Below are 27,045 nucleotides of genomic sequence, written 5' to 3' on the forward strand. Positions count from 1 at the left end.
GACACGTGCTCCCAGCCACTCCCGCTCCCGGTGTGTGTGTGGGGGAGGAATTACCAGGAGGCCCCTGGCCCTTCTCAATCCCCTTTCTCTCAAGTGCAAAGAGCTTTGGCATCAGACAGCCTCACACTCAAATCTAGGCTGCCTCTTCCTGGCTGGATCAGCCCCAAGATTCCGTGACGCTGACCTCAGAGTTTCTGGGAGGGGGTCTCAAACTCGGATGCCTACAGGGTCCTGGCGAGTGACCAGGGTGGCCAGGTGTGGAACTCTGTCCCCTTCGGAGTCACCAGCCTGACTCAGCCACGGCCCGTCTCACCAGGTGGAGGAGATGAAAGTTTAGTGTTGCCAGAAATGATTTTTTTTTTTTTTAATTTTTTGGCCACATCTTACGGCATGCAGGATCTTAGTTCCCCCACCGGGGACTGAAGCCATGCCCCCTACAGTGGAAGCGCAGTCTCTTAACCACTGGACCGCCAGGGTAGTCCCTGGGATCGGATTTTCTTTTTCCCCCTAAAAGAAATCTGGAATTTGCAGTGAAATGGCCTAGTGCTTTAAATGTTAGCTGGCAAGTTTAATTTTGGTTTTTGGTTGGTTGGTTGGTTGGTTTTCTATTTTGTTAGCAAGTTTAATTTGGGGAAAACGCTGTGCAGGTGTAAAGAGATCCATCTGGAGGCCACCCACTGGCAACCCCTCCGCATACAAAGTGCCCAGCCTGTAGCGAAGAGGGAACGGGCTCTCCCTTCCCCCCACCTTCTTCTGCCCAAGTTGAGTCACCTCCCTAGTTCCCGTCACTGCCCTGCTGTGTCCTGGGTCCCCCCTCCCCACTCCCAGATGTATCCTCTTGACCTCGTGTCTCCCTTTCTCTCTCACCCCTTCTTCTCTCTCCTCAGACACCTCCCGGGCCTCGCCCCGAGACGTGGGTCCAGTGGTGTGGGGGGCTGGTGGGGGCGTACTGCTGCTCTTGCTGCTTCTGGCTGGGGGGCCCTTGGCTTTCATCGTGCTGAGGGTGAAGAGAAGGCGGAAGAGCCCAGGAGGAGGACCCAGCGGCAGAGGAGGGTCCTACGATCCGAAAACTCAGGTGTTTGGGAATGGGGGTCCCGTCTTCTGGACGCCAAGTGCCCCTGGTCCCCTGAGGCCAGAGGGTAAGGACGAGGAGGACGAAGAGGACGAAGAGGCAGAGAAAGGCCTCATGTTGCCTCCGCCCCCGGCACTCGAGGACGACATGGAGTCCCAGCTGGACGGCTCCCTCATCTCCCGGCGGGCAGTTTATGTGTGACCCCAAGACAGGCAGACAGCCAAGGGTCCCATACTGGTTGAACTTGTTTGTCCGGAAGACACTGGAGTTCAAAGCTACCTCCCGCTTCCTTTCCTGGGATGTGGAGGGAGGTGGAATGTCACACACTGGACTTCTGTCTCCAGGGCTGCATGGGGCAGGGGAGCCCCCCACCCCGGGGAGCTCGGGAATGGGGAACCACAGAGCACCCTCCCCCCCAGAGACTCGATTTGGGCTCCAGCCTGCTCTGGCCCCATGACACTCAGGAGTTAATAAACACCTTGGAGGAAAACATTGGGGGTGTCTTGTAATACATCGGACCCCCTCCTTGGGGGGTGGGACAGGGACTGCTAGGTCCCAGGGGGTGGGCCCTGGAGACTGGGAGCCTGGTGGAGGCTAGACTTGGTGAGGCTGGGGTTGGGGGCCGGCGGGGGTGGGCTCTGGTCACTTGGGTCCTTGAAGGACACATTGGATGCCCGAGACACCTAAAGCCAGTGGGACTGGGAACTGGGCTTGGACTCGGGAGTTCCAGGACAGAGGCTGCCTCCCTGGGTGGAGGGGCCAAACTGGCGGGAGAACTGAGCTCCCCGGGAGAGCGGGGCTGGGATCCTGGACTTGTGGGCCCTTGAAGGTGGGGAGGTGCTGTGATCTGATCCTCTGAGGGCAGCTCAGACCCGACCTCCCAGAGCTTGCTGAGGATACTGGGAGGGAGGACCGCCCCTTCATTCTCGGGGGCCCTGAGGGGATGGGGCAGGGGGGGTTGCTGAGGAACCAGGAAAGTCCCGCCTCTGGAAGAACAAGGCAGTGGCCTTTCCTACCTCCTTTGTGTTCCCTTGTCCCCAGGCTGTGCCCAAGGGGATTTTCGGTGATTCAGAGGGAGGGGCTGCAGCTCTGCATCCTTCTCACTCCCCGCCACCATTAGAAAATCTCCCAAACCCGGGCAGGGAACTGCGGTGGAGGCATGACGGGGGGCAGGGTTACCTCTGCTCTCCTGAGCCCCGTGACCACCTTGGTAAAACACCAGTGGCCTTCATCTCTGCTCCTGAGGCTGTCATGGGATTCAGTAAGGCTGCGCCCGAATGCCCAGCGTGGGGCTGAGCACGCAGGAGGGGCTTGGTGAGCCCGTTTCTTCCACCTGCATTGCCTTCCACTCACGGTGCGGGGACACCGCGGTGACTCGGGCAGAGCTTGCCTTGCCCTCCCGGATATGCAGTCGACAACAGGAAGAGCAGCAATTTTAGGGTGAGCGTGTGTAGACTGAGCAGCAGTTACTCTGATATTCCCCCACGCTCTGAAGCCCTCCAGAGGATGCCAGGCTGTGTAACAGGAAGTTGTGGAAATCGGAGAGTCCAGGGATCCAGGCAGCGTTCCTACCGGCAGCTTTCTCTCTGCATCTGTGAAGTGGGGTGGATGCAAGGGGGAAGCCTGTGGATGGGGCTTTGGCACACATGTTATTTCCCCTAGTTGTTTATTGTCTGTACCACCCTGTCCAGGGCGCCCCCCCACCTCCTCCCACAATGGGAGGGTAGTGCCAGGAGGGCAGGGGTGGGAATTTGGCTGTTCTGGCAGACAGTAGGTCCCTAAGTGTCCCTGCTGGGCCCCGCCTTACAAGTCTAGAAAAACACCAACTGTGTGCCAGACCCCACCCCTTGGAGCGCGCAGTGTGGAAATTGGCAAGTAAACAGGTAATTGCTCCGAAAACGATTCAGGAAGTGGGAAGTGTTACAAAGGAGAGGCCCAGGGGGTCACGGGCTTCTCTCCACCCCTTTTCCTGTTAGGTTAGAGGAGCTATGATTCTCTGCCTAGGATGACTCCATTCTATGTAATGAAGGAGGGGGTCTGATCCCAAATCCAGAATCACGCTCTGACCCCCAACTTTTTTGCCTTTTCTCTCCATTCCCCATCACCTCTCTTCCCTTAGCTCCACACTCTCGCGTCATCATTCTGCTCTGGCCACATGGCCTCCTTGCTGTCTTTAAAAACAACTTGAAAAACTGCGCCTCGTGGCGCAGTGGTTGAGAGTCCGCCTGCCGATGCAGGGGACACGGGTTCGTGCCCCGGTCCGGGAAGATCCCACATGCCGCGGAGCAGCTGGGCCCGTGAGCCGTGGCCGCTGAGCCTGCGCGTCCGGAGCCTGTGCTCCGCAACGGGAGAGGCCACAACAGTGAGGCCCGCGTACCGCAAAAAAACACAACAAAACAAACAAAAAAAACCCTTGAGGCTTCCTCCCCAGGACCTTTGCGCTGGCTGTTCGCTCTGCCTGGAATGCTCTCATATTCTCATGGTTCACCCCCTACAGCTCCTTCAGATCTTTGCTCAAATGTCACCTCACAGTAAGGCTCTCTCTGACTGCCCTTGAGGGCCCCTGCTCGGTCACTTATCACCTACCCTACTATACACTATTATCCTCTATCACTTACTATCACCTGGCATATTAGCTATTGTGTATATTTCTCTACTGGTGTCCTCCCTGCCCAACAAAACATGAGTCCAATGTGACTAGGACTTTTGTATGTTTTGTTCACTCGATCACACAACAAATGATCATTAAGGATTAAGTGAATAAAAAGAATGTCCTCTGCCCTTGGGAAAAGAGGGAGACAGGTGGGTGGTGACTTGGGAGGTGGGGCTGGGAATAAGGCACTGTGGCTTCCGCCTGGAGACTCCCTCACACTGTCCCTCTTCTTGCAGAGACACCCAACACAGCAGGCGCAGGGGCCACAGGTGGCATCATCGGGGGCATCATTGCTGCCATCATCGCGACTGCTGTGGCCGCCACAGGCATCCTCATCTGCCGACAGCAGCGGAAGGAGCAGAGGCTGCAGGGGGCAGAGGAGGTGGAGGAGTGAGTGATGGGCCCTAAGAAGTGGATGAGGGAGGGGTCCCAGAACTGGGCACACAGAGTTGGGGAGGAGGCCGGGAGAAAGTCATCAGCAATGGCTGAGTGACCCAAAATAACCATGACTTAAATGGGGTGGAGAGGAGACTTTATTTCTGTCTCCTAGAAATCATGTCTATGACAGTTCTGCTCTGTGACGTCATCAGAGCCCAGGCTCCTGCTATCTTTTTGCTCCACCTTCCCTAGTGCGTGACCTTCATTCACATTCCAAGATAGCTCCCCTCTCTTTTATTGTTGTCTATGTACATGACAACCAGACATGGCCATCCTGGCCTCAATGACCCCATTCCTTTCAGTGGGAAAGGGAAATGGAAATGGAAATAGAAGGCAGTCAGCAGCCCTGTAAGGGAACCCATCACTTCCTCTAATTTCCCATTTCCCAGGGGCCTAGTCACATGGCTGCCTCAGCTGCAAAGGAAGCTGGGAAACGTAGTCTTTATTCTGGTGGCCACGTACCCAGCCAAAATGTCTATTACTATGAGAAAAGAGGAGCCTAGATATTGGGGAAAACTAGCCCCACTTCTCTGTGTAGAACACTTATGTGGCAGGCTTGATGAGATGTATGTTATGTATGTGATCTCAGTGAAGCCTCCTATCCATCCATTCATTCGTTCGTTCAATAGGTATTCAGAAAGTACCCACTTGGGGCAAGACCCTGAAAGCTAGGAACACAATGATGAGACAAACACTTAAAAGATGTCCAAAAAAATAAAATAAATTTAAAAAATAAATAAAAGACGTCCGCACACAAAAACATATCATATCATGGAAACTTAATTTTCAGATGGAGCTAAGGGTACCCATTTTCTCAAAGAGGAAACAGGTTCAGAGAGCTGAAATCACTTGCTGAAATTCATCCAGCAAGACAGCATTTTGGGGGCAAAATGGTTCTGAAATAATATGACCCAGTGTGTGTGAGGGGGAACACTTGTTAAAAATGCACCTTCCTGGGCTTACACCAAACCTATTGAATCAGAACTTTTACAAGAAGGGCTTGGCATCTGTATTTATAGCAAACTCCCTACGATGCACAAGAAAGTTTGTGAACCACTGTCTTAATCATCTAGTCAATGCAAACCAACAACTTGCTGTTGATCTCTTTTTCTAAGCCCATGAGACCCAGTGGTGTCTGAGATGGCCCTGGCCCTGGCCTCCCAGGGTTCACAGTCTCAAGGAGACAGACCTGTTCCCAGACAGTGGCAGTCCATCATGGCCAGGGATGGGCTAGGGAAGCTGAGGGAGCTGGGAGAGGCTAGAAGGGGCACTTGACTCAGCCTGAAAGATGAGGGAGGGCTTCCTGGAGGCAGGGACATCTGAGACGGGGATTGAAGGCATAGTAAGCCTCCATCATTATTATATATATAGGATGCTCTGGTCTGAGGGTGTGTAGAATGAGGGAATTTAACAGAGTTTGGGGGGCAGGAAAGCATTTCATTCATTTTTTTCATTCCCTCTTCTAGATATTTCCTGATATTCCTCATAGTGTGTTCTGGGAACGCCATGTTGACAACACAGATCTCATTTTTTTCCCCTCACTTTGCTCACAGTGGGGTACAGTGGTTGAATGAGATCAGAAATAATATTTCAAATACAAACTCAGTAAGTGCCCTGTGAGGGACATATAGGTAGACATGATCATATAACAGGAGTTCCAGATCCTCCTGGAGAGTCAGGAGGGCTTCCTGGAAGAAGAGAAATTCATGGGATGAGTAGGAGTAAGCTGGGTAAGGGGAGGTGGGTGATGGAAAGAGAGATCAGACAGAGGAAAGAACTGTGCAGTGGCCCTGGGGTAGAGGGCTTCTCAGGGCTTAGCCTTCACCTGACCTACCTCCTACCCCACAGCCTAGAGGGGCCTCCCTCATACAAGCCGCCGACTCCAGAGGCAAAGCTGGAGGAGCCGGACATGGTGAGCACTTCCCCTGGAGCCCGGGCTGCCCCCACATCCCCACACCACTTTTGCCACTGAGGCCGGGGCTGGGAGCGGGGACTGGTGGGGAGAGGCTGTCTGGGAGGGGGGGTGGTCCTGACCTGTCCCTCTCTCTCGCATCACAGCCCTCCCAGCTCTTCACCCTGGGGGCCTCGGAGCACAACCCGCTCAAGACCCCCTACTTTGATGCTAGTGTCTCATGCGCTGAGCAGGTAGGAGCTCGGGAGAGGACAAGGGTGAGTTTGGGATCTGAGTTTAAGGGCCTCCTTACATAAGAGGTCAAGGACTAACGGTTACAACTCAAGTTCAGAGCTGTATCTCTGGTCAGACCTTAGAGCTCTGAGATACATTTAGGATTCAGTGGGGGAGGTCTTGGTTGTAAAAGTCCAAGGACATGGGGTGAGAGTTTAAAGTCATCCCATCAAAGAAGACTGGTTGAGTATCTCCATTTGCCAGACACTGTACCTGGAGCTGGGACAAGACAGACAGTCACTCCCCTCAGTGGCCTCCTGGAGATCAGAGGTTGGATGTTGAGTTTGAGACAAGTCAGTTTTCAAGGGGCTATTTAGAGCTTAAGTTTAGGTCAAGATTGAAGTCAAAGACTCATGGGGAAAGACTTGGGGTCAGTGATCAAAAGAAAAGGGGAGGCTCAAGATTAACAGTGTAGAGTCCATGCTCTGGGCTTTGAGTTAGGGACCAGCTGTATGATTGTCCCAGTTCAATATCAACCCAGGTGACAAGGGGTGACATAGGGTGAGGTCAGGTCTGGTTGGCATGGGGAGATGGTGGTCAGGATTTGAGGGTCAAGGAGCAGAGTGGGATTCTGTGTCATGTTCAAGAGGTGACCTTGGGTTCATTCCCTCCCGATCCCCAGGAGATGCCTCGATACCATGAGCTTCCCACCTTGGAAGAACGGTCAGGGCCCCTGCTCCTGGGGGCCACGAACCTGGGGTCCCCCATGCTGGTGCCTCCAGGGATGCCTGCTCTGGAGACGGTTTCCCTGGATCTAGAGGACGAGGAGGAGGAGGAAGACTATCTGGACAAGATCAACCCCATCTACGATTCCCTGTCCTACTCCAGCCCCTCTGAGTCCTACCAGGGCAAAGGCTTTGTCATGTCCCGGGCCATGTATGTGTAAGCCGCCATGGTCCTGGCCTCTCATCTCTCATTTTTTGATCCCTCAACTTTCTGCCAGGGATCTAGGGCCCCCTGATCTCTCGCTTGGCCACTGTCAGTTAACACACATGCATCTCATCTGTGACTTCTGTCTTGGTGGCTCCACTGTGACCTCTAATCCATGATCTCTGACTCAGAGAAATGGGCCATGACAATGGAAAACTGATAACCTTATCTTAGGAGGGGCTGGAGAAGGTAGGTTTCTTCACAACCTCTTACCCAACGGGTCCTCAGACTGTGACCTTAGATTATACCTCTCATGTCCCACCATCTCCAGACTCCCCCCAAATCCCAAAGAAGACCCCAGACCTCTGATTGGACCTCAGGCAGTCACTCCTAACAGCTCTGCTTGGGTGGGTGTTGGGGGCATCCTGTTGCTCAGACCTGAGCCCTCCAGGTGGCAGAGCCCCACTCGCCCAGTCCCCACCCTGTCCCCAGTGGTGGGAGGGAGGGGATTTCCCCAGCCCAAAGCAGAACTTCCCCATCTCCTCCCTCCTGCAGGCAGGAGTCTCAGGGTGCAGACCCTTCCCTGAGCTCCCACTACCCCAATTCCTGTGTACAGAGAATTATGCCCCAGCTCAGGGCTACATGGGGTGAGCTTCATGCAGAGGGGGCCTTGCTGACCCCAGCCTTCTGAGAATTTGCTGTTAACTTTGAAGACTACTGAGTTCTCTTACTCCTGCCCAGCGGGGTTGGACCCACCCGCCTGGGTGGGGGGTGGGGAATGGATCACCTGGATCAGGGGTAGGGGATGTGATATTGTTTTGTAATACAGCATTTCCTACAAAATGAGTTTGTACTTTGACCAGGTCTCAACTCGTGTTTACTGTGGGCTGTGAACGGGATGGGGGTGGAACATAATGGGTAATGAATAGGGGGGTCCAGGGCTTGAGGGAATCAGTAGACTAGAAGTCAAGATGGGTTACAGACATTAAGAAAAGAGCCAAAGATGTGAAAAAGATAATTGAGGGGATAATGAGCAAAAATGCATAGCCAAAAACAGTGATGGGTAATGGAAGGAGTGGGGAGGAGTCCAGGGCATTTTTATTAACGAAAAGGAATCTGCAACAGCAGTCTAATGGGTAATGGACCGAAATAAACGAAACAAAGTAGAAAGAGCAGTAATTAAGTACGAGGGGCTCGGGCGTAATGAATAAATGGCAATAAGAATAGGCCAAAGGCAAATTATGAATAATGTTGTAATAGGAGCTCAGGGCGTGATGGGTAATAAGTCTGAAAGAATGAGCCAGGGGCAGAGGGATGAATAATGGAGAAATAGGGGCCGCAGGCATGATGGGCAATGGACCCAAAACCTTATGGTCAATTAAGAATTAGCTAAAAGAATTAGGGAAATGAACGGGCATAAATGGACTAAAGGTAGTACAGGCAACCAAGCTGAAATGAATGGAGCAGAAGGCATGCTGGGTAATGGGACAGGAATGAATGGGCCAAAGATGGAAGACGCAGTGACCGGGGCAAGGGTTGGGGGGAGAGATCCAGAAGGCATGATGGGTAACGAAAGGGGTGGGTCTACGGCAACTGTCTCGTTAAATAGGTAAGGGGCATTGTGGGTAACAAGAAGCAGGACAGCGTTCACATAACGGGTTAGATATCTCCCGTGGCACTGTGGGAAGGGCTAGCACTTCCGGCGTTCGGTGTGCGACTCCGGACTAGGGGGCCGCCCCTCTGCCGCGGTGCCTGGTGGGACGCGAGGCCTGACCTTGCTGCCTAGCAGCCTCTGCCGCGCAACCCACCTTTATCCGTGTCCCTTGACCCTGGCACATTAGCCAATGAACACAAAACGTTGATTACGTCACCAGGGTCCGACCCCTGTACATGCTGGAGCCAATCAGGATGCTTCAAGGGCAAAGGCCGACCAATTATCATGGCAACTTCTCTGAGGGGCGGAGTCGAAAGAGGGGCGCCTTCTGGAATGGGGCTGAGGCGATTCGCCAATGGGCGTTGCAAAGTGTGCAGCACAGACCAATGGCGGGCGAGCACCGGAACCCGCGGCATCTAGAGCCAATCGGTGTGGGCTCCCCAAGCCAATGGGAAGGGGGGGAGGTGTGCTTTGACCTGTCTGCGAGTGGGAACCAACAGAAAAGGACGTTCCAAAGAGGTGGGTGGGACTTTCATCCATGACTCCAATAGTAAGGCCAGACACTGAAGCTGGTGGGCGGACACCAGGGCCCGGTAAACCAATGGGCTAGGCGGGGCGGGGCGACGGTGGTGGCGGCGGCGGCGGCAGCGGGTTCGGTTGCGCGTGGCGCACGGGGTGGGAGCGGAGCACACCGGGGGAGGCGCTGCCGCGCGTGAAAACGGGGCTCCGAGCAGAGGGGTGTTCGCTGGCGCTGGGCCTGGAGCCTGCGGGCCTTGACCTCTGCCCTCTGACCTTTCCCTTTGCAGGCGACCATGGGGAACGTGTTGGCTGCTAGCTCGCCGCCCGCAGGGCCGCCGCCGCCGCCTGCGCCTCCCCTCGTGGGACTGCCACCGCCTCCGCCCTCTCCTCCGGGCTTCACACTGCCGCCGATCGGGGGCGGCCTGGGTGCTGGAGCTGGCGCAGGTCGAGGTTCCGAACGGACGCCGGGGACTGCGGCCGCCAGCGCTGGAGGGACCGGGGATGATAGGGCCTGCGGCTGCCTGCCCAACCCGGGCACGTTCGAGGAGTGCCACCGGAAGTGCAAGGGTGAGGGGCTAGGGGCCCGGCGGGCTTGTGATGGCCCGGATATCGGGGGAAGGAGGAGCACACTGAGGACCTTGGGAATTGGCACGGACCGTTGGAATCATTTAACAGAGCGTTAGGAGTTGACATTGGGATCGAATGGTGGCACATTGAGCTTGGGGCTTAGAACGATGGGATCAAATGGTGGAACCTCAGGATAGAATGCCAGAGCAGTAGAGAAAGCCTTAGGGACCTCAGGAGCCCCAGGAATCAGCCAAGCCAGACTCTTGTGATTGGGAGGGAAACTGTGGCCCAAGGTCACAGTGTCAGCAAAGGGTCAGTGGAGGTGGGACCCAAAGCTTCTGGATCCTGGCTTGGAGTAATTGTGATAACAAAAGTGGTGGCAGCAGCTTACTGAGCACCGTCCTGGCATTCAGTATGTGTTAACTCATTAAATCCTTGCAATATTTCTGCGTAGTGAGCATCTTCAACTTACAGATGATGTTTGACATAGATAAGGTAACTTGCCTAAGGTCACACAGGTAGTAGGTGGTGGCCCTGGAATTTGGATGCAGGCAAAGGCCTTGGTCCTGGGCCCATCCACTAGGCTATTTACTGGTTGGGATCCCTGGAGAAGGGAAAGCGAGGACGGTACGGAAGGAAGGGATGAGAAGTGTGTGTGTGTGTGTGTGTGTGTGTGTGTTGGAGTGTGACAGCACTTCTCTCTCCTTTAGAGCTGTTTCCTATTCAGATGGAAGGTGTCAAGCTCACAGTCAACAAAGGGTTGAGTAATCATTTCCAGGTGAGCCTTCCTGGTCCCATTATCCTCCAGAGGTCATCCCGGTCATCCCCCTGCATCTGCACGTACAACCCTTTTACTCCTCCCTAAAGGTCTGGGCTCCTTGATACTTGGAAAGACTCAGAGACTCAGTGCCGGGCTGATCACACAATAGCGGCCAGTGGTAGGGTTTGGGGACCCAGAATCCAGAGATACACCATCCCCCCTCAGCCAGCATCCAGGCAGGAATGAAGTACCAGGTGTGTAGCCCCAGCCCCAGCCCCAGCACATCCCTTCTCTGAGTCTCTAATCCAGTCAGGCCACACCTCCCAGTCTTCATCCCCTGTCCAGCCTAGAGATGCCCTGATGGGGAAGCCAGATTGGCAAGTATCTCCCATCCCAGGCAGGAGAGGAGCTGTCCTGGGAGTGGGCTCGACTGGGTTCCTTAAGGGGTGGCCCACAGACTCGTCACCACAGCCCTCCCTCTTCTCCCAGGTGAACCACACAGTAGCCCTCAGCACAATCGGGGAGTCCAACTACCATTTCGGGGTCACGTACGTGGGGACAAAGCAGCTGAGTCCAACAGAGGTGAGGTTCCTTTTGCCATTCATTTACTGTATCTTCTAACAATGCAGCCAGTCAGGCGAAGAAGGCTTTGTCAGTAGGAGGCCAGGACTGCTGAGAGTGTTGGGAGGTGGAGACTGTCTCTCCAAGGTGCATCGGAACCTGGGTCATCCCTTCATCCTGACGCCCACGTCTCTGCCCAGCCCTGTGCTGGTTGAGTCTGGGGACACCAAGGTCACCAGACAGTGATGACCCAGAGTGGGCAGGGTTGAGCTGTAGGTCTTGCAGGGCTTTGAAGGCCAAGCTAGGCATTTGAACTTTCGCTAGGGGGCGCAGGAGAGCCACAGAAAGATTTAAGTGAGGGAAAGACGTGATCAGATGAATGGTTTGGAGGTAGATAGCATTTCTCAGGCTGTCTGCCAAGGCTAGGTTAGGGGAGTGAAGGCAAAACCGGAGACCCGGAAGGAGGCTTGGGCAGGACACAGAGTTGCGGGACTAAATTAGGTCTTTGATTATATTAATGATTTCAATGCAATAAATTCATTTATTCAACAAACCTTCATTGTAACTCCCATTCTGTGCCCAGCCCTGTGCTGGGTGGTGCTGGGGACATAGCAGTGACTGAAACAGCCATGGGGCTCACAGCCTACTGGAGAAAGGGAGCAGCCTGTCCTCAGAGAGTAACAGTCCAGGGAGAGTGGGACTGAAATGGGGGAACCCAAAGGTTGTGTGAGCCCAGAGGGGAGCCTAACTCAGCCAAGGTGGTCTTGGAGGGCTTCCTGGAAGAGAGAACCTCATTCTTCTGAGACTTTCTAATCCTAGGCTTCTCACCGAGGCCCATCACGCATATACTTCTATGATGCTAGACCTCTAACCCTGCCCTCTGCCCCACAGGCCTTCCCCGTGCTGGTGGGTGACATGGACAATAGTGGCAGCCTCAATGCTCAGATCATTCACCAGCTGGGCCCCGGCCTCAGGTCCAAGATGGCCATCCAGGTGAGTGGGGGTCGAGTCGGCTGCTCCCCCAGCCACCCTGGGCACCAGGCTGCCCTTGGCATTGAATCCAAGAACCCAACGCACAGTGAGGCCAAACAGACCAAAGCATCAGAGTTTGATGCAGAGAAAGGTTTATCGTAAGGACCAAGCGAGGGATACAGGTGGCTTGTGCTCTGAAGACCCAAACTCCCCCATAGTTTACACGGAAGAGTTTTTAAAGACAAATTCGGGGGGAGGGCTGCAGGACGTGTGACTTTGTTCTGGTTGGTTGATGGTGAGGTAACAGGGTGAAATGCCAGGAATCTTTTGCTCGGCCTGACGTTACCATCCTGCACCTGGGTGGGGGGCCTTTTATATCCTTGAGAAAGAGCTAGGATTCCGCCTTATCGTGGCACTATTGTTTGACTATTATTTGATTGCTTTTCCTTTGTTTCTGCTTTCCCTTCCTTCCCTGATTAGAAAAGGTTTGGATTTGCCCTAGGGGAAGGTCTAGGAGACTGAAGCGTTTTCTCTACAAACAAGAAATGGGGGTTGAGTATGGGGACTAAAAGGCTTTTTGTACCTGGGAGGGCCCCATGGGGTCCTCCTCGCTTTCACCCTCACACTTGCCCCTCCCCTCCACAGACCCAGCAGTCAAAGTTTGTGAACTGGCAGGTGGACGGGGAGTACCGGGGTTCCGACTTCACGGCGGCTGTCACCCTGGGGAACCCAGACGTCCTGGTGGGTTCAGGTAAGAGGCATGGGGCTTGGCGGGGGTGGGGTGGGGGGATCAAACCCCAGTCCCAGCTTTGCCAGCAAATCCATTTCTTTCGCTGGCCCTCTTCTACCATCCAAGAAACAGTCACGGGCAGGCGTGACTTCAGAACACAGAACATCAAGCCCGTAGCATTGTTGGGGAGAAAGCAGGTTCAAGTCCCAGCTCTGCCACTGGCTTAACTGCGATTGTGGGAGCTTCCATCACCCTCGTGGGCTTCAGTTTCCTCATTTGTAAAATTGGGTTGCCTCACAGGGTTGTTGAGTGGGTCATGTGTGGAGAGCTTCGAATGGGGTCAGGCATGTGATGGGCCCCAAGGAAATGAGCTGTTCTTGTTACTACTCGTGGGGCTCTGGGGTTGCTCGGGGGCAGGCAGAGTCTACGTGCAGCTGAGGGGAGGCAAGTAAGTCTGAGATGGAGTTGGAGGAGGAACATTGCTGTTTAGGTTGGCTGGGGGCAGGCACCAGCTGACTAATGTCTGGACTTCTGATCTCTTCAGTTTGCTTCCCCCTTTTTTATTTTTGTCTCTGAGTGTCTGCTTTTGATTTCTCTATATTCGTTGAGTGAGTTTATCAATCACGTACTCTATGTCTTCCGCGTCCAGAGGATATGGTGGTGAACAAAGGAAAATTAGGTCTGTCTTCTGGGAGCTTCCATTCTAGTGACATAAGTAAAGCAGATGGGTGATGGAGCTGTGTGGAAAAATTACGGCCTCGGGAGGGGTGGGCAGCATCTTGAGAGAAGGCCTCGTTACATAGGTGATAACTGAAAATGAAGACTGAAGGATGTGAGGGAAGGTGCCAAGCAAATATATGGGAAAAGAGCTTTTCAGCCGGAAGGAACAGCAAGTGCAAAGGCCCTGAGGTAGGACCCTTCACTGGAACATCAAGGAGGACTGGGACTATAATGAATGAGGAAGGAGGGCAAGTGGTAGAAGAAGTCAGAGGCTAACAGGGCTATCACTTAAGGCTTTGTAGAGCTTTGGCCTTTACTCAGATTGAGTCTGGGGCCACTGGAGAGGGATAGGATCTGACTTAGCTTCTAACAGGACCACTTGTGTTGACATGTGGAGAACAGACTACAAGGGGTTCCAGCCTGGTGGCAGCAGAGCGGGTGAGAAGTAGTCCGGGATCTGGATGTACTTTGAAGGTGGAGCGATGGGATTTGCTGCTGGGTTGGGTGTGCGAGATAGAGGGAGGTCCGAGATGAGAGGTCAGCCTTTTTTGTCTTGAGCAACTAGAAGGGTGGAGGTGGTGATTCCGGATTCTTGTGTCTGCTGTTGGCTCTGTCAGGAAGAGCAGGCTCTTGGGCAGTACGTGCTGAGCAAAGGGGTGTGAAGGTGGGAAGCCAGGATACCTGTATGCCCAGCACCTGGAGCCCTGCTGGGAACAGAGTAGGCGCTCAGAAAATACTGAGCAAAGGAGTGAGCGGTGGTCACAGCAGGTCCTGTTTTTCACCTCCTGCCTTTCATCAGGTCCTAAGCATACTGTGCGTACCCGGTCCTTCATTCAGTCCCTCGAGGCACTAGGGATGGAGCAGTGAGCAAACAGTTCGTGGAATCCTCTCAACAGCCTTGTGGGGTAGCGCTGCTGTCATCCCCGTCTGATTGAGGCCCAGAGAGGGCAAGTAGCTTCCCAAGGAGACACAGCAAGGCTGCCTCCAGAGTCCATGCTCCTCTGTAGGGCACAGGGCCCCCTGCCCCCTCAAACACTCACCGGCATCAGCCTTTCGTGTTCCTCAACACTGGCCTCTAGGTCCCTCCTCCCTGGAGCCCAAGCCAGTGACACTCTCGTCTCTTAGTTCCTACAGGTGTCCCTTCCTCCCTTCAGGGACTGATCAAAACTTCTGGTCCCAGGTCAGTGCTGAGCACATGAGTAACTGACCACTGACAGCTGGGCGCTCCACCCGCTCTGAGCCTCAGTTTCCTCATCCATCTCATGGGCACAATTGCAGGGAGCTCACCTTGCTGAAGGAGGCAGTGGGAGAAGCTGTCAGCCCCAAGTGCGGGGCGTGACATGCCTAGTTAGGGTTCGCTCTGGGTTGCATCTCCATGCCGCCCCACATGGGCGGGCGGATCAGGGTTCTCATAGATGAGGAGAGCAAGGCCCAGGGTGAAATCAGTCCCCCAGGATCACAGCTAGGAAGCAGAGGAGCTGGAGTTTGAATCACGGCCTAGGCCTAACTGAGGAGCCACTGTCTTACGTGGTCCCCAGCCGTGGCCTTGGCCCCTCGTCTGGAGCCTCTGCTTCATTCTGAGCACCTAGCATGTGCCCACCTTGGGCGGGGTGTTGCTGGGACACACACACGCGCGTGCGCGCACACGTACACACACGGCCCTTCCCTGTCCTCACAGGGCTCTTAGGCCAGTGGGGGAGACATTTGCCTCTAAACAAACAATCACACAGTGACTGCATTACTGTTGGGAGAAATCCTACGCTGGGAAGGTCGAGGTTGCCGTGAGAGCTTATAACGGAGGTCCCATCTCTCCTGGAGTGACAGGGGCAGTGTCTAGACCGAGGCAGGGGAAGAGGAGGGCACTGCTCCCAGAAGAGGGCTCTGCATGGACAGAGCCCCAAGGAGCGCGGTGTGGGGAGGGTGGGAAGCCGTTCTTTTGGGCCGAGGCGAAGAACCACCTTCCCTTCGGTGCTTGCCTCCCCGCCGCAGCATCTGCCCTGGGTGCCTGCCCTTCCTGCCCGAGGTGACTTTCCGCAGGGATCCAGATGTGGCCCCAGACCTGCAGGTTTCGGGAAACCATGCTCCTTTCCCAGGTCTGTGCTCTGCCCCTTGCCCAAGGCCTCTTCTTTGCTCACAGACCTCTGACTCACTTTCTTTCCTTCTCATGGGGTTTTGAACTCAACAGGTTCTTCATGGCCACTCCAGACATTGCAGAATGGCCCCTGGTTGAGAGCCACTGGCTTTCACAAAGCCCCTGCCTTGGGGAGCTCCCGGGGGAGCTGGGTGTGGACACAAGTGGGAGGAAAAAACAGAGCAACTTAAGGAGAGAGATGCAGGAAGGGCTGGGATGTTCAAGAAAAAGGCCTGTGTGGAGATAAGCGCTGCGCAGTGAGTTGTGAAGCTCTCGGAGGAAGCCTGTTTCAAAGCTGGGGACGAGCCACGTGGGACCTTGCACCTGTGCCCTGAGGAGCTGGGGTCTCCTTGGCACTGGGGAGCCATAGCGGGTTCTGGAGCGGGGAAGGGGGAGCAGAGCCAGGTGTGTGCTTTAACAAGATCCCTGTCTGCTGCATGCGAAGCTGCTTGGAGTGTGTGAGACTGGGGCAAGAGACCAGGGAGAGGGGTGGGGCTTGGGGAGCAGAGGGCGAGGCAGGCCCGGGAGATGGGGCGTGGGAGAGAAGTTCAGGGCCCGCGAGGCACTCAGTTCCAATCGTGGCCAGAGACTCTTGAGTTAAGTCCCCTTGTGATCTCTGGATGGTCACTTTTCCCTGTGTGGGCCTGAGGTCCCCCTTCTACTGAAGGAGTGGCTGCTCCTGGCCAGAGGTGTGCTGGTAATGGCTTAACAGCCGCCTCAAGGGGTAGGGGCCAGGAGGTGGATCTGTGTCATCTACTCATGGGGAGAAGCCAGCTCCAGCCCTCCCTGACCACACCCTCCCCCAGGGCACGTCCAGAGCCCTGGCCAGCAGCCCTCAGCCTCGCTCAGCCCCCCTGGTGGCAACCCTCACCCAGGTGTGCCTGAAGATATGAGCAGCCCGATCCTGTCGTCCTGTCCTGCCCTGCTCCCAGAGCCGGTCCCTAGTCTGTGCCTCTGATCTCTGTCTGGGAAGCCTTCCCGTCTCCGGTTCACACCTCGTGCTCCTGTCCCCGAGGCTTCGTCCCACTCCCACCCCCGGCTCTGGGCTTTCCCTGTCCCTACCTTCCCTTCTGCTCTGGTCTCCCTCATTCTGGCTGGGGGTCCAACTCTAAGCTTATGTCGCCTGTCCTCACCTCCTCTGTCTTGTCAGGTTAGGAATCTTCAGTTCCTCCACCCCTCTCCATTTATTTTCTTTTTTTTCTTTCTTTTTTTTTTTTTTATATTTATTTGGCTGCTTTGGGTCTTCGTGGTGGTGCACGGGACCTTTCGTTGCGGCACGCAGGCTTCTCTCTAGTTGCGGCTTGTGGCGCGCGGGCTCCAGAGTGCACGGGCTTAGTTGCCCCGCAGCATGTGGGATGTTAGTTCCCTGACCAAGGATCGAACTGGCATCCTCTGCATTGGAAGGCAGATTCTTAAGCACTGGACCACCAGGGAAGTCCCCATCTGTCTGTTTCTGATTGTTTCCCTGTCTCTACAGAGATGTCTCTTGTTTTCTTTTTGTCTGTCACCACTCCCTCTGCAACCCCCAGTCACTCTCTCTTCCTCCCTGGTTTTTCCTCTCCACAGAGATTACATCTGTGGCGTCTCCTCTCCTGGGCTTTCAAAGACAGACACGAATGAGTCCTTAGGCTCAAGGAATTCAGCCCAGTGGTGGAGTCATGGGTTAACAGACACTCAGGCGGCCTCAGTCAGAGCCATCCCTCCTGCCGAGGGACAGAGGTAGCAGGGCCCGTCCTCCTGACTGCCGGGTGCTGGCTGTGTGCCAGGCACTCCCTGTGCACCGCACCTGCATCCAGCCCTCTACTTCTTCTCACAACCTCATGGGGTGTCCCGTTCACAGCAAAGCGAGGCCAGTGGCCCGCGGTTACTATACCAGCAAGTGGTAAGGCTGGGATTTGAACCCAGGCTGTCTGGCCCCCCGAGGTGTGCTCTTACCAGCCCTATCCTTCCTATTGCTCATGGCGGCATAGTGTCTCAGAGCCTGGGCTCAGGGCTTGGGGAGGCCTGGATTCTGCCCCTGATGCATCGTGTGACCATGTGGAAGTGACTTACCCCCTCAGCCTCTGTGGCTTCCTCTGTAAATGGAGACAAATCAGTGCAGAGCAGATGAGGTCCCAGGGGGCCTGGGAGGCTGACCTCAGAGCCCTGCGAACTGCTTGAGCAAGGAGCCCGAGTTGGGGCTTCCCCGCTGGCGCAGTGGTTAAGAATCCGCCTGCCAATGCAGGGGACATGGGTTCGATCCCTGGTTCGGGAAGATCCCACATGCCGCGGAGCAACTAAGGCCGTGCACCACAACTACTGAGCCTGCGCTCTAGAGCCCGCAGGGCTTCCTGCGCTCTAGAGCCCGTGCATGGAAGCCCATGCACTGCAACGAAGAGTAGCCCCCGCTTGCTACAACTAGAGAAAGCCTGCGTGCAGCAACAAAGACCCAATGCAGCCAAAAATAAATAAATCAGTTAATTAACTAATTTTAAAAAAGAGCCCGAGTGGGAGGCCTGAGGGAGCGGGAGTCCAGCTGGGCAGAAACTAACCACCGAGCCCAGAAGTAATACCTTCCCATCTCACCTGCAGGAATCCTCGTGGCCCACTACCTCCAGAGCATCACGCCGTGTCTGGCCCTGGGCGGAGAGCTGGTCTACCACCGGCGGCCTGGGGAGGAGGGCACTGTTATGTCACTAGCTGGGAAATACACATGTGAGCCTGGGGACCCTGGACTCCTGGGTCTGAGGGAGGAGGAGCCTGGGGCCCTGGACTCCTGGCTCTGAGGGAGATGGGGGAAAACCTGGGTTCCCAGATGCCGAGCCCCCTTGGTAACCTGCCCCACCCCCCACCCTGCTCTCTTACAGTGAACAACTGGTTGGCGACAGTCACGTTGGGTCAGGCGGGCATGCATGCAACATACTACCACAAAGCCAGTGACCAGGTGAGCTGGTCCAGGGACTGGCCGCGCGGCACACGTGCTGGGTGTGGGGTGCCCGGGGCTGGCATGCCTGAGAGTTCAGCCTGGGTGGCTGACCCGTGTGTGTCGCCCTGGCCCCCCAGCTGCAGGTGGGCGTGGAGTTCGAGGCCAGCACCAGGATGCAGGACACAAGTGTCTCCTTCGGGTACCAGCTGGATCTGCCCAAGGCCAACCTCCTCTTCAAAGGTACAGGCCTCCATTCCCCTGTGTGGGAAACAGGCAGGAGGTGGCTCTGAGTGGGTATACCGGCTGGGGAGATGGCAGAGGGCAGTGTGCCGGCCCCCAGGTTGCCAGGAACGCTAGTTGAGAGGGTGGATGGGTGCCTGGGCCCTGAGCTTTGCACCTACCACCCCCGAGTGGCCCTCTCCCAGTCTGCGCACACGGCCCTCGCTTTTCTTTTTCTCATGAGTGGAAGGCAACTTGGAGCACAGCCGGCCGACCCCACAGTCTCACGTTAGGGAGGCTGCCCAGTCACAGCCAGATCCGGAACCTTCCCCGAGGCCGACCGACTCTAGTCTTAAGTTTCCTCTTGGGCCTCAGTGGCTCTCAGGTTTGGGGTGTGTGGAGAGAGCCCTGGAAGGGCCGCTTCAGTGGGCCTGGGTCAGGGTTTCCGAAGGCAGCCAGGAGGGCCAGGGATTGGGTTTGGGGGTTTTTATTGTTGTCGGGTTTTGTTTTTTTTTTGCTTCTGAAGCCCGCCTTCCCTGCCCACCTCTCGAGCCCTTGCTCTGCAGGCAGCCGGGGTCAGAGGCTGGGTTTGGGTTCAGTGAGTTCTCAGGCTCCACCCTGTGGGGACCGCACCAGGTACTTGCACACCTGTCAGGTCCTGGGGCACAGGCCCTGGAGGAGATTTCAGTCTTTCTCACTTTTTTAAAAAAAACTTTTATTGGAGTATAGTTGATTTACAATGTTGTGTTTCTGCTGTACAGCAAAGTCAATCAGCCATATGTGTACATATCTCCACTTTTAGACTTTTTTCCCATATAGGCCATTACAGAGTATTGAGTAGAGTTAGAGATTTCAGTCTTTCATTCAGCAGATGCTCAGCACCTGCTCTGTGCCCGGCCTTGTGCCGAGGATGCTGGGGGCACAGCAGTGACCAGGCCCCTTCTCCCACCTCCACCCCCAAGCCCCGGGGCTCACAGTGGGAGGGACAGACCCATCCCCAGAGAGCAGCGACCTGGTGTGGACAGGACTGGGATGACGGGGCCCATGGGGTGGCGGAGGGCTTCCCGGAAGGGAGGGGTCACTGAGCGCAGAGCTGAAGTACTTGGAGGGCGTGAAGAGGTTTCGGGTGGCGGGGACAGCACGGTCCGTGGTCTGGCCGGTGGTATCTGAGGTGGGCCGGAGGGCAGCTCGCGGGGATGGGGCGAGAAGCCAGCGCAAGGCTCTAAGCTCGGTTGTTCACCCATAGGTTCCGTGGACAGCAACTGGATCGTGGGCGCCACGCTGGAGAAGAAGCTCCCACCCCTGCCCCTGACGCTGGCCCTCGGGGCCTTCCTGAATCACCGGAAGAACAAGTTCCAGTGCGGCTTTGGCCTCACCATCGGCTGAGCCCCTCCTGGCCCCTGCCTTCCACGCCCTTCCTCCTTCAGATCCCACCTCCCCCTCCCCCTGCCACGGAGGGGAGACCTGAGCCCCCCTCCCCCTCCCTTCCCTCCTCCTCGGGGGTCGGGGGGCAGCGGAAAGGAGGGGACCCATCACCCCCGCAGGTGGCGGGGGGCTCCTGGAACCACAGGCACGTCAGGATTCGGAGTACCAGGGGCGGCGTGCCCGGTGGGCCTGGGGTCCAGGAAGGGATTCTGGAATCTAGGGGCGCCCGGGATTCTGAGCACCAGGGGCAGAGGCGGCCAGACAACCTCAGGGAGGTGTTGGAGTGTCCCCGTGCCCCAGAGGGCCCTAGGCCTAGCCCCCAGGGGGCAGCAAGAAGAGGCGCTTCCCCATCCCCAGTCACTCCACCCTACCCGCTTTCCCATCCACCCTTCGGTATAAATCATGTTTATAAGTTATGGAAGAACTGGGACATTTTACAAAAAAAAAAAAAAACCTACAAAAAATATACATGGAAAAAAAAGAAATGGCAGGCGTCTGTTTTCCTCCACGTGTCTGTGGTCCGTTTGGCCTGTTCATTTGGTCTGACCTCCCACAGTGACTAGCAGGGGCCAAGGGAATCGAGCGGAGTCCCTGGCCAGAGCCCAGACCAGAGAGGGGAGGGGCCTGGCCGAGGATCACACAGCCTCCCTGTGACCTTCCCTACAGGGGCATCACAGGCCTTCCCTCCCCAGGAGGGCATGGTCTTGTGGTCTTGGCCTGGCCAGCATGGCTGCAGAGGACTTTGTCCCTGTGAACTGAAGCAACAGGGGTGAGGCTGTCTCTGGGTGCAGGGGTGGGGGTGGCGAGCTGGGACTCCGGGGTCTTTCCAGGTTCCCAAAGGGGCAGGGCACGAAGGGGTGTGAGGACTTTCTGATAGGAAGGTCAGAGCTCCGAGAAGCTTTAGGAAGCATCCAAGCACCCGGATGGAGAGAGTTCAGAGTCGGTCACTCCTGCTTCAGGCAGACCCACACCCTGAGCCCTCGCCAGACAGAGGAGCCGAAACCCCGCCTCTCACACACTGGGGAGGGAGGCTGCCGACCTGACCTGTGATGAGCCATCAGGGCCCAGAGACCACCCCACCGGCTCCCTGCCGGTGCCAGCTGAGCCCCAAACAAACAGGCCTGGGCCTGGCTGGCACTGGGGCTCCCTTCCTGGGATCAGGCATCCAGCCTCCCCTGACCCCATGGCGTCCAATGTTCCCACCCCCTCAAAGGACCAGGAGTGAATCCCAGCTCCTCCAGTTCGTCCAGTGTGGCTTTACCATCCACCTCAATCCTGAATCTCTTCTCAGTTGTCTCCCATCTGTGTAACAGCTGGCGTTCATGTCACAGAGATGCTAAGGAGGGAGGGGACAGTAAGGGCCCACTGTGGCCCATCACAGAAGTTAACTCCAACTCAGGGCCTGCTGTTTGCGAGGAACTGCTCAGTACTTCCTACATATAGTAGCCTGTTGCTTCGCCGAACGACGGTTTTAGGTGCAACTGTTTTCCCGGTTTTGTGGACCAAGAAACTGGATGTTCAGAGAGGCTAGGTCATTTGCTCAAGGTCACACAGATGGCAACCGGCAGAGCCTGGATTCAGGCCCGGACAGTTCGGTTCCGGAGTCCACAGTCCTAACCAGGCAACACAACACGAATGCTTCAAGCCCTGCGGAAGGTACAACACACACCGATTCCTGGAATCCACGATGCTTGTGTTGGGGAGAAATGCTGGATTTCCAAGTCACAAGTGGGGAAGGGGACTCAGAGAGGCATTCACCCGTGCCCCAGGTCACAGCCCAAGAGGGAGCTAGGGTTAAAGCCCAGGTTTCACTCTCAAAGCCTGGGCTGTTACCAGATGCCTTACACTGTCCCCAGAACTCCCATGCCATTTCTGTCTGGGCCTCCAGCTCCTTTCTCCCCCAACCCAGAAATCCCAGACCGCAGCCACGCTTCTTCCTCGGACCCAGGATTTTGGGCCCCCAGCCCTTTCCTCAAATTCTATTCATCCATCCGCTGGAAAAGAGAGGGACAGGGAATGGGTGTTCCGGGCAGCTGCCTGCTTCCTCTTCCATGCCCAGCACCCTGTCCCCAACTCACCCACCCACCAGAATGGAGGAAGGCGCCTGAGTTACTGGGTGAGATGTCATCTCTTTTCACGGAGGCTGGGAGTGGGAGCTGCTAGCCTCCAAGCCCCACCCCCCTCCGCCTCCCTGCTGTGTGTGAAGGGGGAGGAGAGCCCACCTCGTGACCTGACAGGGGCTGGCCCAGCTTGCCCTAGATCTGGAGGAGTGGGCGGGGCAGGGGGAGCCCTATAACTGGACGAACCTGGGATCCCTGACTCCTACTCAGCCCCGGAGGAAGCGAAGGACACCATTCCCCAGGAACGGGTGAGAAGCAGAGCTGGGGGCGCAAAGTCCAGCTCAGGGTTTCTGTGGGGGATGGGCTGGGGGTGCACGGGGGGAGGAGGAGGAGGTGGCGGTCCTACGCCTGGGCCAGGACAGAAGCAGGAGCAGGGGATGAGGCCAGAGGCAGGGGACTGGACCTAGAAGAAGCGTGGGCAGCAGGGGCATCCCGTCTGGGCTGGAAGGTGGGGTCAGGGGAGCAGCTGGACCTGTAGGAAAACCAGACGAGCCATAGCAAGAGCCCACCAATTGTCACTGTCGTTTATTGAGCACCTACTGAGTGCCCCCATCATCCTAAGATCTCCGTTCGTGGGAGGCGCAGGGGTGGCGGCGACCAGGGGTGTCGGCAGGGTAGCTAGAGCGTCGGTGGAAGGACTTTTGAATGAGGATTAAATTAGCGAATATGTGGAAGATACCGTTTAGATGTGAAGTTGGAGCTTAGAATGTGAAGGTACGATGAGGAATGCGAGGTTGGAACTTAGGAAGTCCAGTTGGGGCTCACAGGGAACTCCGGGGTGGAGGGGAGGGTGGGGTGAGTGGAATTTGAACCCTGGGAGAGAGGGATGGAATTTTTGGCAGGGACCGCCTGAGGATGGGGAGATAGGAGAAGACAATGGGAATTAAATAGACAATGAAGGGGCCGGGCCGCTTCGCAACTATTTGTGATTGGATTAGATATGGGGTGCAAGGCTTTGAGGGCCGAGACCTGATGGGGCGGGGCTCTGAGTGGGAGGAGTCCCCACTGCTGTTGAGTGACAATGTCTCCCTCCCCCAGGTTGGCCAATCGCAAGCCAGAAAATGAAGGTTCTGTGGGTCGCCTTGGTGATCACGCTCCTGGCAGGTATGGGGATGGGGTTTGCTTAGGTTCCTTGCCCCTCCCCCTCCCATCCTCAGCCGTACCCCTTGCCCTCTTCCCGTCCCTGGGTCCCCTCTTTTGCTGGTCTATCTCCCCAGGTCTGAGGTCTCTCCGACATTCATTCGTTCTGAGCAGCTGTTTTATTCGCTCTGAGCCTCAGCTTCCCCATCCTTAAAGTGAGAGTTGTAACAGTTTCTAATCCTTTGCTGTCGGGCAGGTAGTGAGCAGTAGTTAAGCGTCAGCTGTGATTAGTTTTATTCTCCATCACCCCAGCATGGCGGTGCATGGAACACACAATCAATGCTTGCCAAGTGATTAAAACAAGCTGGGTGTCCCTCCACCTCCTCCCTGCCCACCAGTGCTCTGATGAAGCCCACCAGCCTTTGTGGAGCACCCACTCTGTACCAGGTACTGTGTGCCTGGAGGGGACAGAGGAGGACATTGACTGCTGTGAACTTGCTCCGTGCAGGATGCCAGGCGGAAGTGGAGCCAGAGCCGGAGCCCGAGGTGCAGCTGGGGCGGGAGTGGCCCCGGTGGCAGGGCAGCCAGCCCTGGGAGCAGGCGCTGGGCCGCTTCTGGGATTACCTGCGCTGGGTGCAGACATTGTCTGACCAGGTGCAGGAGGAACTGCTCAGCACCCAGGTCATTCAGGAACTGACGTAAGTGCCCCTGCCCTGGCCCCTGACCCTCCTGGTGGGCAGTGCGTTCCAGACCCTCAGCTTCCAGTGGTCTGGGTTTCTTTCTGTCCCCATCACCAGCTCTTGGTGGTCTGGATCTCTCTTCACTTCTTGCTTTCTTTCCCTTTTTAGCTCCTGGCTTTACCTCTCTCTGATTCTGTTTTTCGACCCTTCCTGTCTCTGGCATGTTCCTCTCTGTCTCTCACTCCATCACTCTAGCTCAGGATCCCTGTTCCGCTCTCTTCACGCCCATGCTCCCTCCTTCTCGCCCCTTAGGGTGCTGATGGACGAGACCATGAAGGAGGTAAAGGCCTATAGGGAGGAGCTGGAGGGGCAGCTGGGCCCCATAGCCCAGGAGACGCAGGCCCGTGTGTCCAAGGAGCTGCAGGCAGCGCAGGCCCGGCTGGCCTCTGACATGGAGGACGTGCGCAGTCGCGTGGCGCAGTACCGCAGCGAGGTGCAGGCCATGATGGGCCAGACCACCGACGAGCTGCGTGGCCGCCTGGCCTCCCACCTGCGCAAGCTGCGCAAACGGCTGCTCCGCGACGCCGAGGACCTGCAGAAGCGCCTGGCCGTGTACCGCGCGGGGGCGCTCGAGGGCTCAGAGCGCAGCGTGAGCGCCATCCGCGAGCGCCTTGGGCCCCTGGTGGAGCAGGGCCGAGTGCGGGCCGCCACCGTGGGAACCCTGGCCAGCCAGACGCTGAGGGAGCGCGCCGAGGCCTGGCACCAGAAACTGCGCGGGCGGATGGAGGAGATGGGCACCCAGGCCCGGGACCACCTGGAGGAGATGCGCGAGCAGCTGGAGGAGGTGCGCGCCAAGGTGGAGGAGCAGGGCAGCCAGATGCGCCTGCAAGCGGAGGCCTTCCAGGCCCGCCTCAAGAGCTGGTTCGAGCCTCTGGTGGAAGACATGCAGCGCCAGTGGGCTGGGCTGGTGGAGAAAGTGCAGTTGGCTATGGCCACCAGCCCCACCTCTGCGCCCATCGAGAATAACTGAGTGCCCGCGCATCCCCCTGGGAGGCCCCGCTCCTGTGCTGGCCCCACGTCCCCCCAGCCTACAGGAGGCCCTGTCCCTGCCCCAGCTCCCGGTGGGCCCTAGCTTAATAAAGTTTCATCAAGCTTCACGGTAGCTGCTGGGCGTCCGTGTGTGATTTCTCACAGCTCAAGCCTCAGTTTCTCGTTCCTTCCCCACACCGGCCGCGCAGTGCTCCGTCCTGCCCCCTCTGCCTGTGTGGGTCTGTTCCTTTGTCTCTTCGAAGTCTGTCTTTGCTTCCTTCTGCCCCTTTCTGAGTCTCCTTTTTTCTTCCATCTCTGCTCACTCTCTTCCCTGCCTCTCTTACCCTTCTGTCTCTGAGATGTGGTTCTGGAACCAATCCACCGGTGGGTTAAACCCTACAGTTGCCCCTGACTACTGTGGGCAAAAAAGCAACGCCTCTGAGGGATTTCCCTGGCGGTCCAGTGGTTAAGGGGATGCGGGTTCGATCCCTGGTCGGGGAACTAAGATCCCACATGCCCGTGGGGCAACTGAGCCCCATGGTCCACAGTGGGATCTCCCACGTGCGGCAACGAAGACCAGCCCAAAATAAAATGAATTCATTAATATTTTAAAAATTAAAAAGCAACCTCTCTGAGCCTCCAGGGGCCCAGCTTCACAATACCTGCTTCATAGCCTTGTGACTCAAAAGACCTAAGATCGCTGTCATTAATTGTGAGCCATTTTCACTTTTTTTCCCCCCTCTCATTCTCCCTCCTGTCTAATCTAATTCGGCTTTCTTCCCTCTCCTGGGCTTTGCCTCCATCCCGCTGTCCCAGAGAGGCTTCGTTTTTCCAGCTTCCTCTTTTCCTCCACCTCTGTCTTTTCTCTCTCCCTCCTCCAGTTTCTCTTGCCCCTGGTCCCGCTTATTTCTTTTTTCCCTTCTTCATCCGGGTTTGTCTTCGCCAGCATTTTGTTGCATTTGTCTTTCTCCCCTCATTCTTGTTCCTTCTCTCCTCCGGCTGGTTGGTTAGCCTCTGGTCTACCCTGACGAGCCTACCGGGTGCTGGGTTCAGGCTGCCGGGTTCGGGCTGCCAAGAGAGGCACACTCTGCGAGGGTCTGCAGCAGGCCCCTTGGCGTTTAGGGCTGGACAATCCACTTGGAAATTGACACACAGAGAAGCGTGGCTGGAGCTTGGAGATGCCGGGCGCTCTCCCCTCTCACGTCCTCAGTTCTCCGAGGAGCAGAACAAGGTTCCCATCACAGGGACGGGCCAGGACTTGTATCTCCCAGGCCGACTTCTGCCTGCTTTGGCTCCAACACACTCTGCACTCCGAGCTTCGCCCAAGTTGCCTCGCTTGCCCTTGTGGAATCAGCGCCCCCCCTCGCCCCCACCAGATGATTCACCCTTGGGGCCGAGGAAGGAGGGGAGGTTATCTGTGGGCTCAGAGGCAGGGGGCCTAGTCCCACCCAAGTTTCTGCTGACTCACTGTGTGCCCAGGACCTGGGACCAAGTCCCCTGAACCTGTTTCCCAGATGTCAGTGAGGGCGGGGGCGTCAGCCATATCGCCCACTTGAAGATCTGAATCTTGAATTCGGTATGAAGCCAGCTAAGCGGAGAGGGTGTCCCGCCTCATTGCAAGCAGCCCCCCACCCTGGTTAGTTTTGTGAAAGGAGGCTGGAACGGGGTGCTGTGGGGTGGAGGCTGACCCCAGCAGGGATCCAGAGAGACAGCCTGAAGTCCAGGAAGGGGAGGGAGAAGATGACGGACAAAGAA

The 27,045-nt window shown here is 56.5% G+C and overlaps 3 protein-coding genes across 7 annotated transcripts in view; all 3 read left to right on the top strand.

Moving 5' to 3' along the window:
* The window catches only part of NECTIN2 (nectin cell adhesion molecule 2), a 28,233-nt gene extending 20,156 nt beyond the window's left edge, over positions 1–8,077 (top strand). The window contains exons 6-10 of one of the 5 annotated variants that reach the window (XM_033430760.2): positions 3,962–4,115; positions 5,630–5,768; positions 6,012–6,075; positions 6,222–6,332; positions 6,971–7,117. In XM_033430760.2, the coding sequence (XP_033286651.1) occupies positions 3,962–4,115; positions 5,630–5,768; positions 6,012–6,075; positions 6,222–6,283 (419 nt within the window). In that variant the 3' untranslated portion in view covers positions 6,284–6,332; positions 6,971–7,117. Of the gene's footprint in view, positions 1–887; positions 1,565–3,961; positions 4,116–5,629; positions 5,769–6,011; positions 6,076–6,221; positions 6,333–6,970 lie in introns of those variants that run through there. The other 4 variants (XM_033430759.2, XM_033430756.2, XM_004271189.3 and 1 more) reach the window with 4 other exon arrangements.
* A 1,421-nt stretch (positions 8,078–9,498) lies between these two features.
* Positions 9,499–20,873, top strand: TOMM40 (translocase of outer mitochondrial membrane 40). The gene is made up of 9 exons (XM_012533484.3): positions 9,499–9,958; positions 10,669–10,736; positions 11,208–11,300; positions 12,171–12,272; positions 12,897–13,002; positions 18,404–18,526; positions 18,679–18,755; positions 18,875–18,977; positions 20,203–20,873. Exons 1-9 carry the CDS (start codon positions 9,685–9,687, stop codon positions 20,340–20,342), a joined length of 1,086 nt encoding a protein of 361 aa, XP_012388938.1. The 5' UTR covers positions 9,499–9,684; the 3' UTR covers positions 20,343–20,873.
* Positions 20,874–22,647: 1,774 nt separating this feature from the next.
* APOE (apolipoprotein E) lies at positions 22,648–25,421 on the top strand. The gene is made up of 4 exons (XM_004271187.3): positions 22,648–22,749; positions 23,540–23,605; positions 24,090–24,279; positions 24,574–25,421. The coding sequence occupies exons 2-4, from the start codon at positions 23,563–23,565 to the stop codon at positions 25,289–25,291; spliced, it is 951 nt and encodes a 316-aa protein (XP_004271235.2). The 5' UTR covers positions 22,648–22,749; positions 23,540–23,562; the 3' UTR covers positions 25,292–25,421.
* Positions 25,422–27,045: the final 1,624 nt, after the last annotated feature.

This window comes from Orcinus orca, chromosome 20 (genome assembly GCF_937001465.1).
Source record: "Orcinus orca chromosome 20, mOrcOrc1.1, whole genome shotgun sequence".
Taxonomy (NCBI): domain Eukaryota; kingdom Metazoa; phylum Chordata; class Mammalia; order Artiodactyla; family Delphinidae; genus Orcinus; species Orcinus orca.

What these genes read in the sequence shown, in the direction of transcription:
- TOMM40 (XM_012533484.3), top strand. Translation starts at nt 9,685, where the DNA reads ATGGGGAACGTGTTGGCTGCTAGCTCGCCGCCCGCAGGGCCGCCGCCG. An exon ending in AGCAGCTGAGTCCAACAGAG is followed by an intron (nt 11,301 to 12,170) that starts GTGAGGTTCCTT and finishes TCTGCCCCACAG; the next exon opens with GCCTTCCCCGTGCTGGTGGG. An exon ending in GGTCCAAGATGGCCATCCAG is followed by an intron (nt 12,273 to 12,896) that starts GTGAGTGGGGGT and finishes TCCCCTCCACAG; the next exon opens with ACCCAGCAGTCAAAGTTTGT.
- APOE (XM_004271187.3), top strand. Translation starts at nt 23,563, where the DNA reads ATGAAGGTTCTGTGGGTCGCCTTGGTGATCACGCTCCTGGCAG. An exon ending in GGTGATCACGCTCCTGGCAG is followed by an intron (nt 23,606 to 24,089) that starts GTATGGGGATGG and finishes TGCTCCGTGCAG; the next exon opens with GATGCCAGGCGGAAGTGGAG. An exon ending in CAGGTCATTCAGGAACTGAC is followed by an intron (nt 24,280 to 24,573) that starts GTAAGTGCCCCT and finishes CTCGCCCCTTAG; the next exon opens with GGTGCTGATGGACGAGACCA.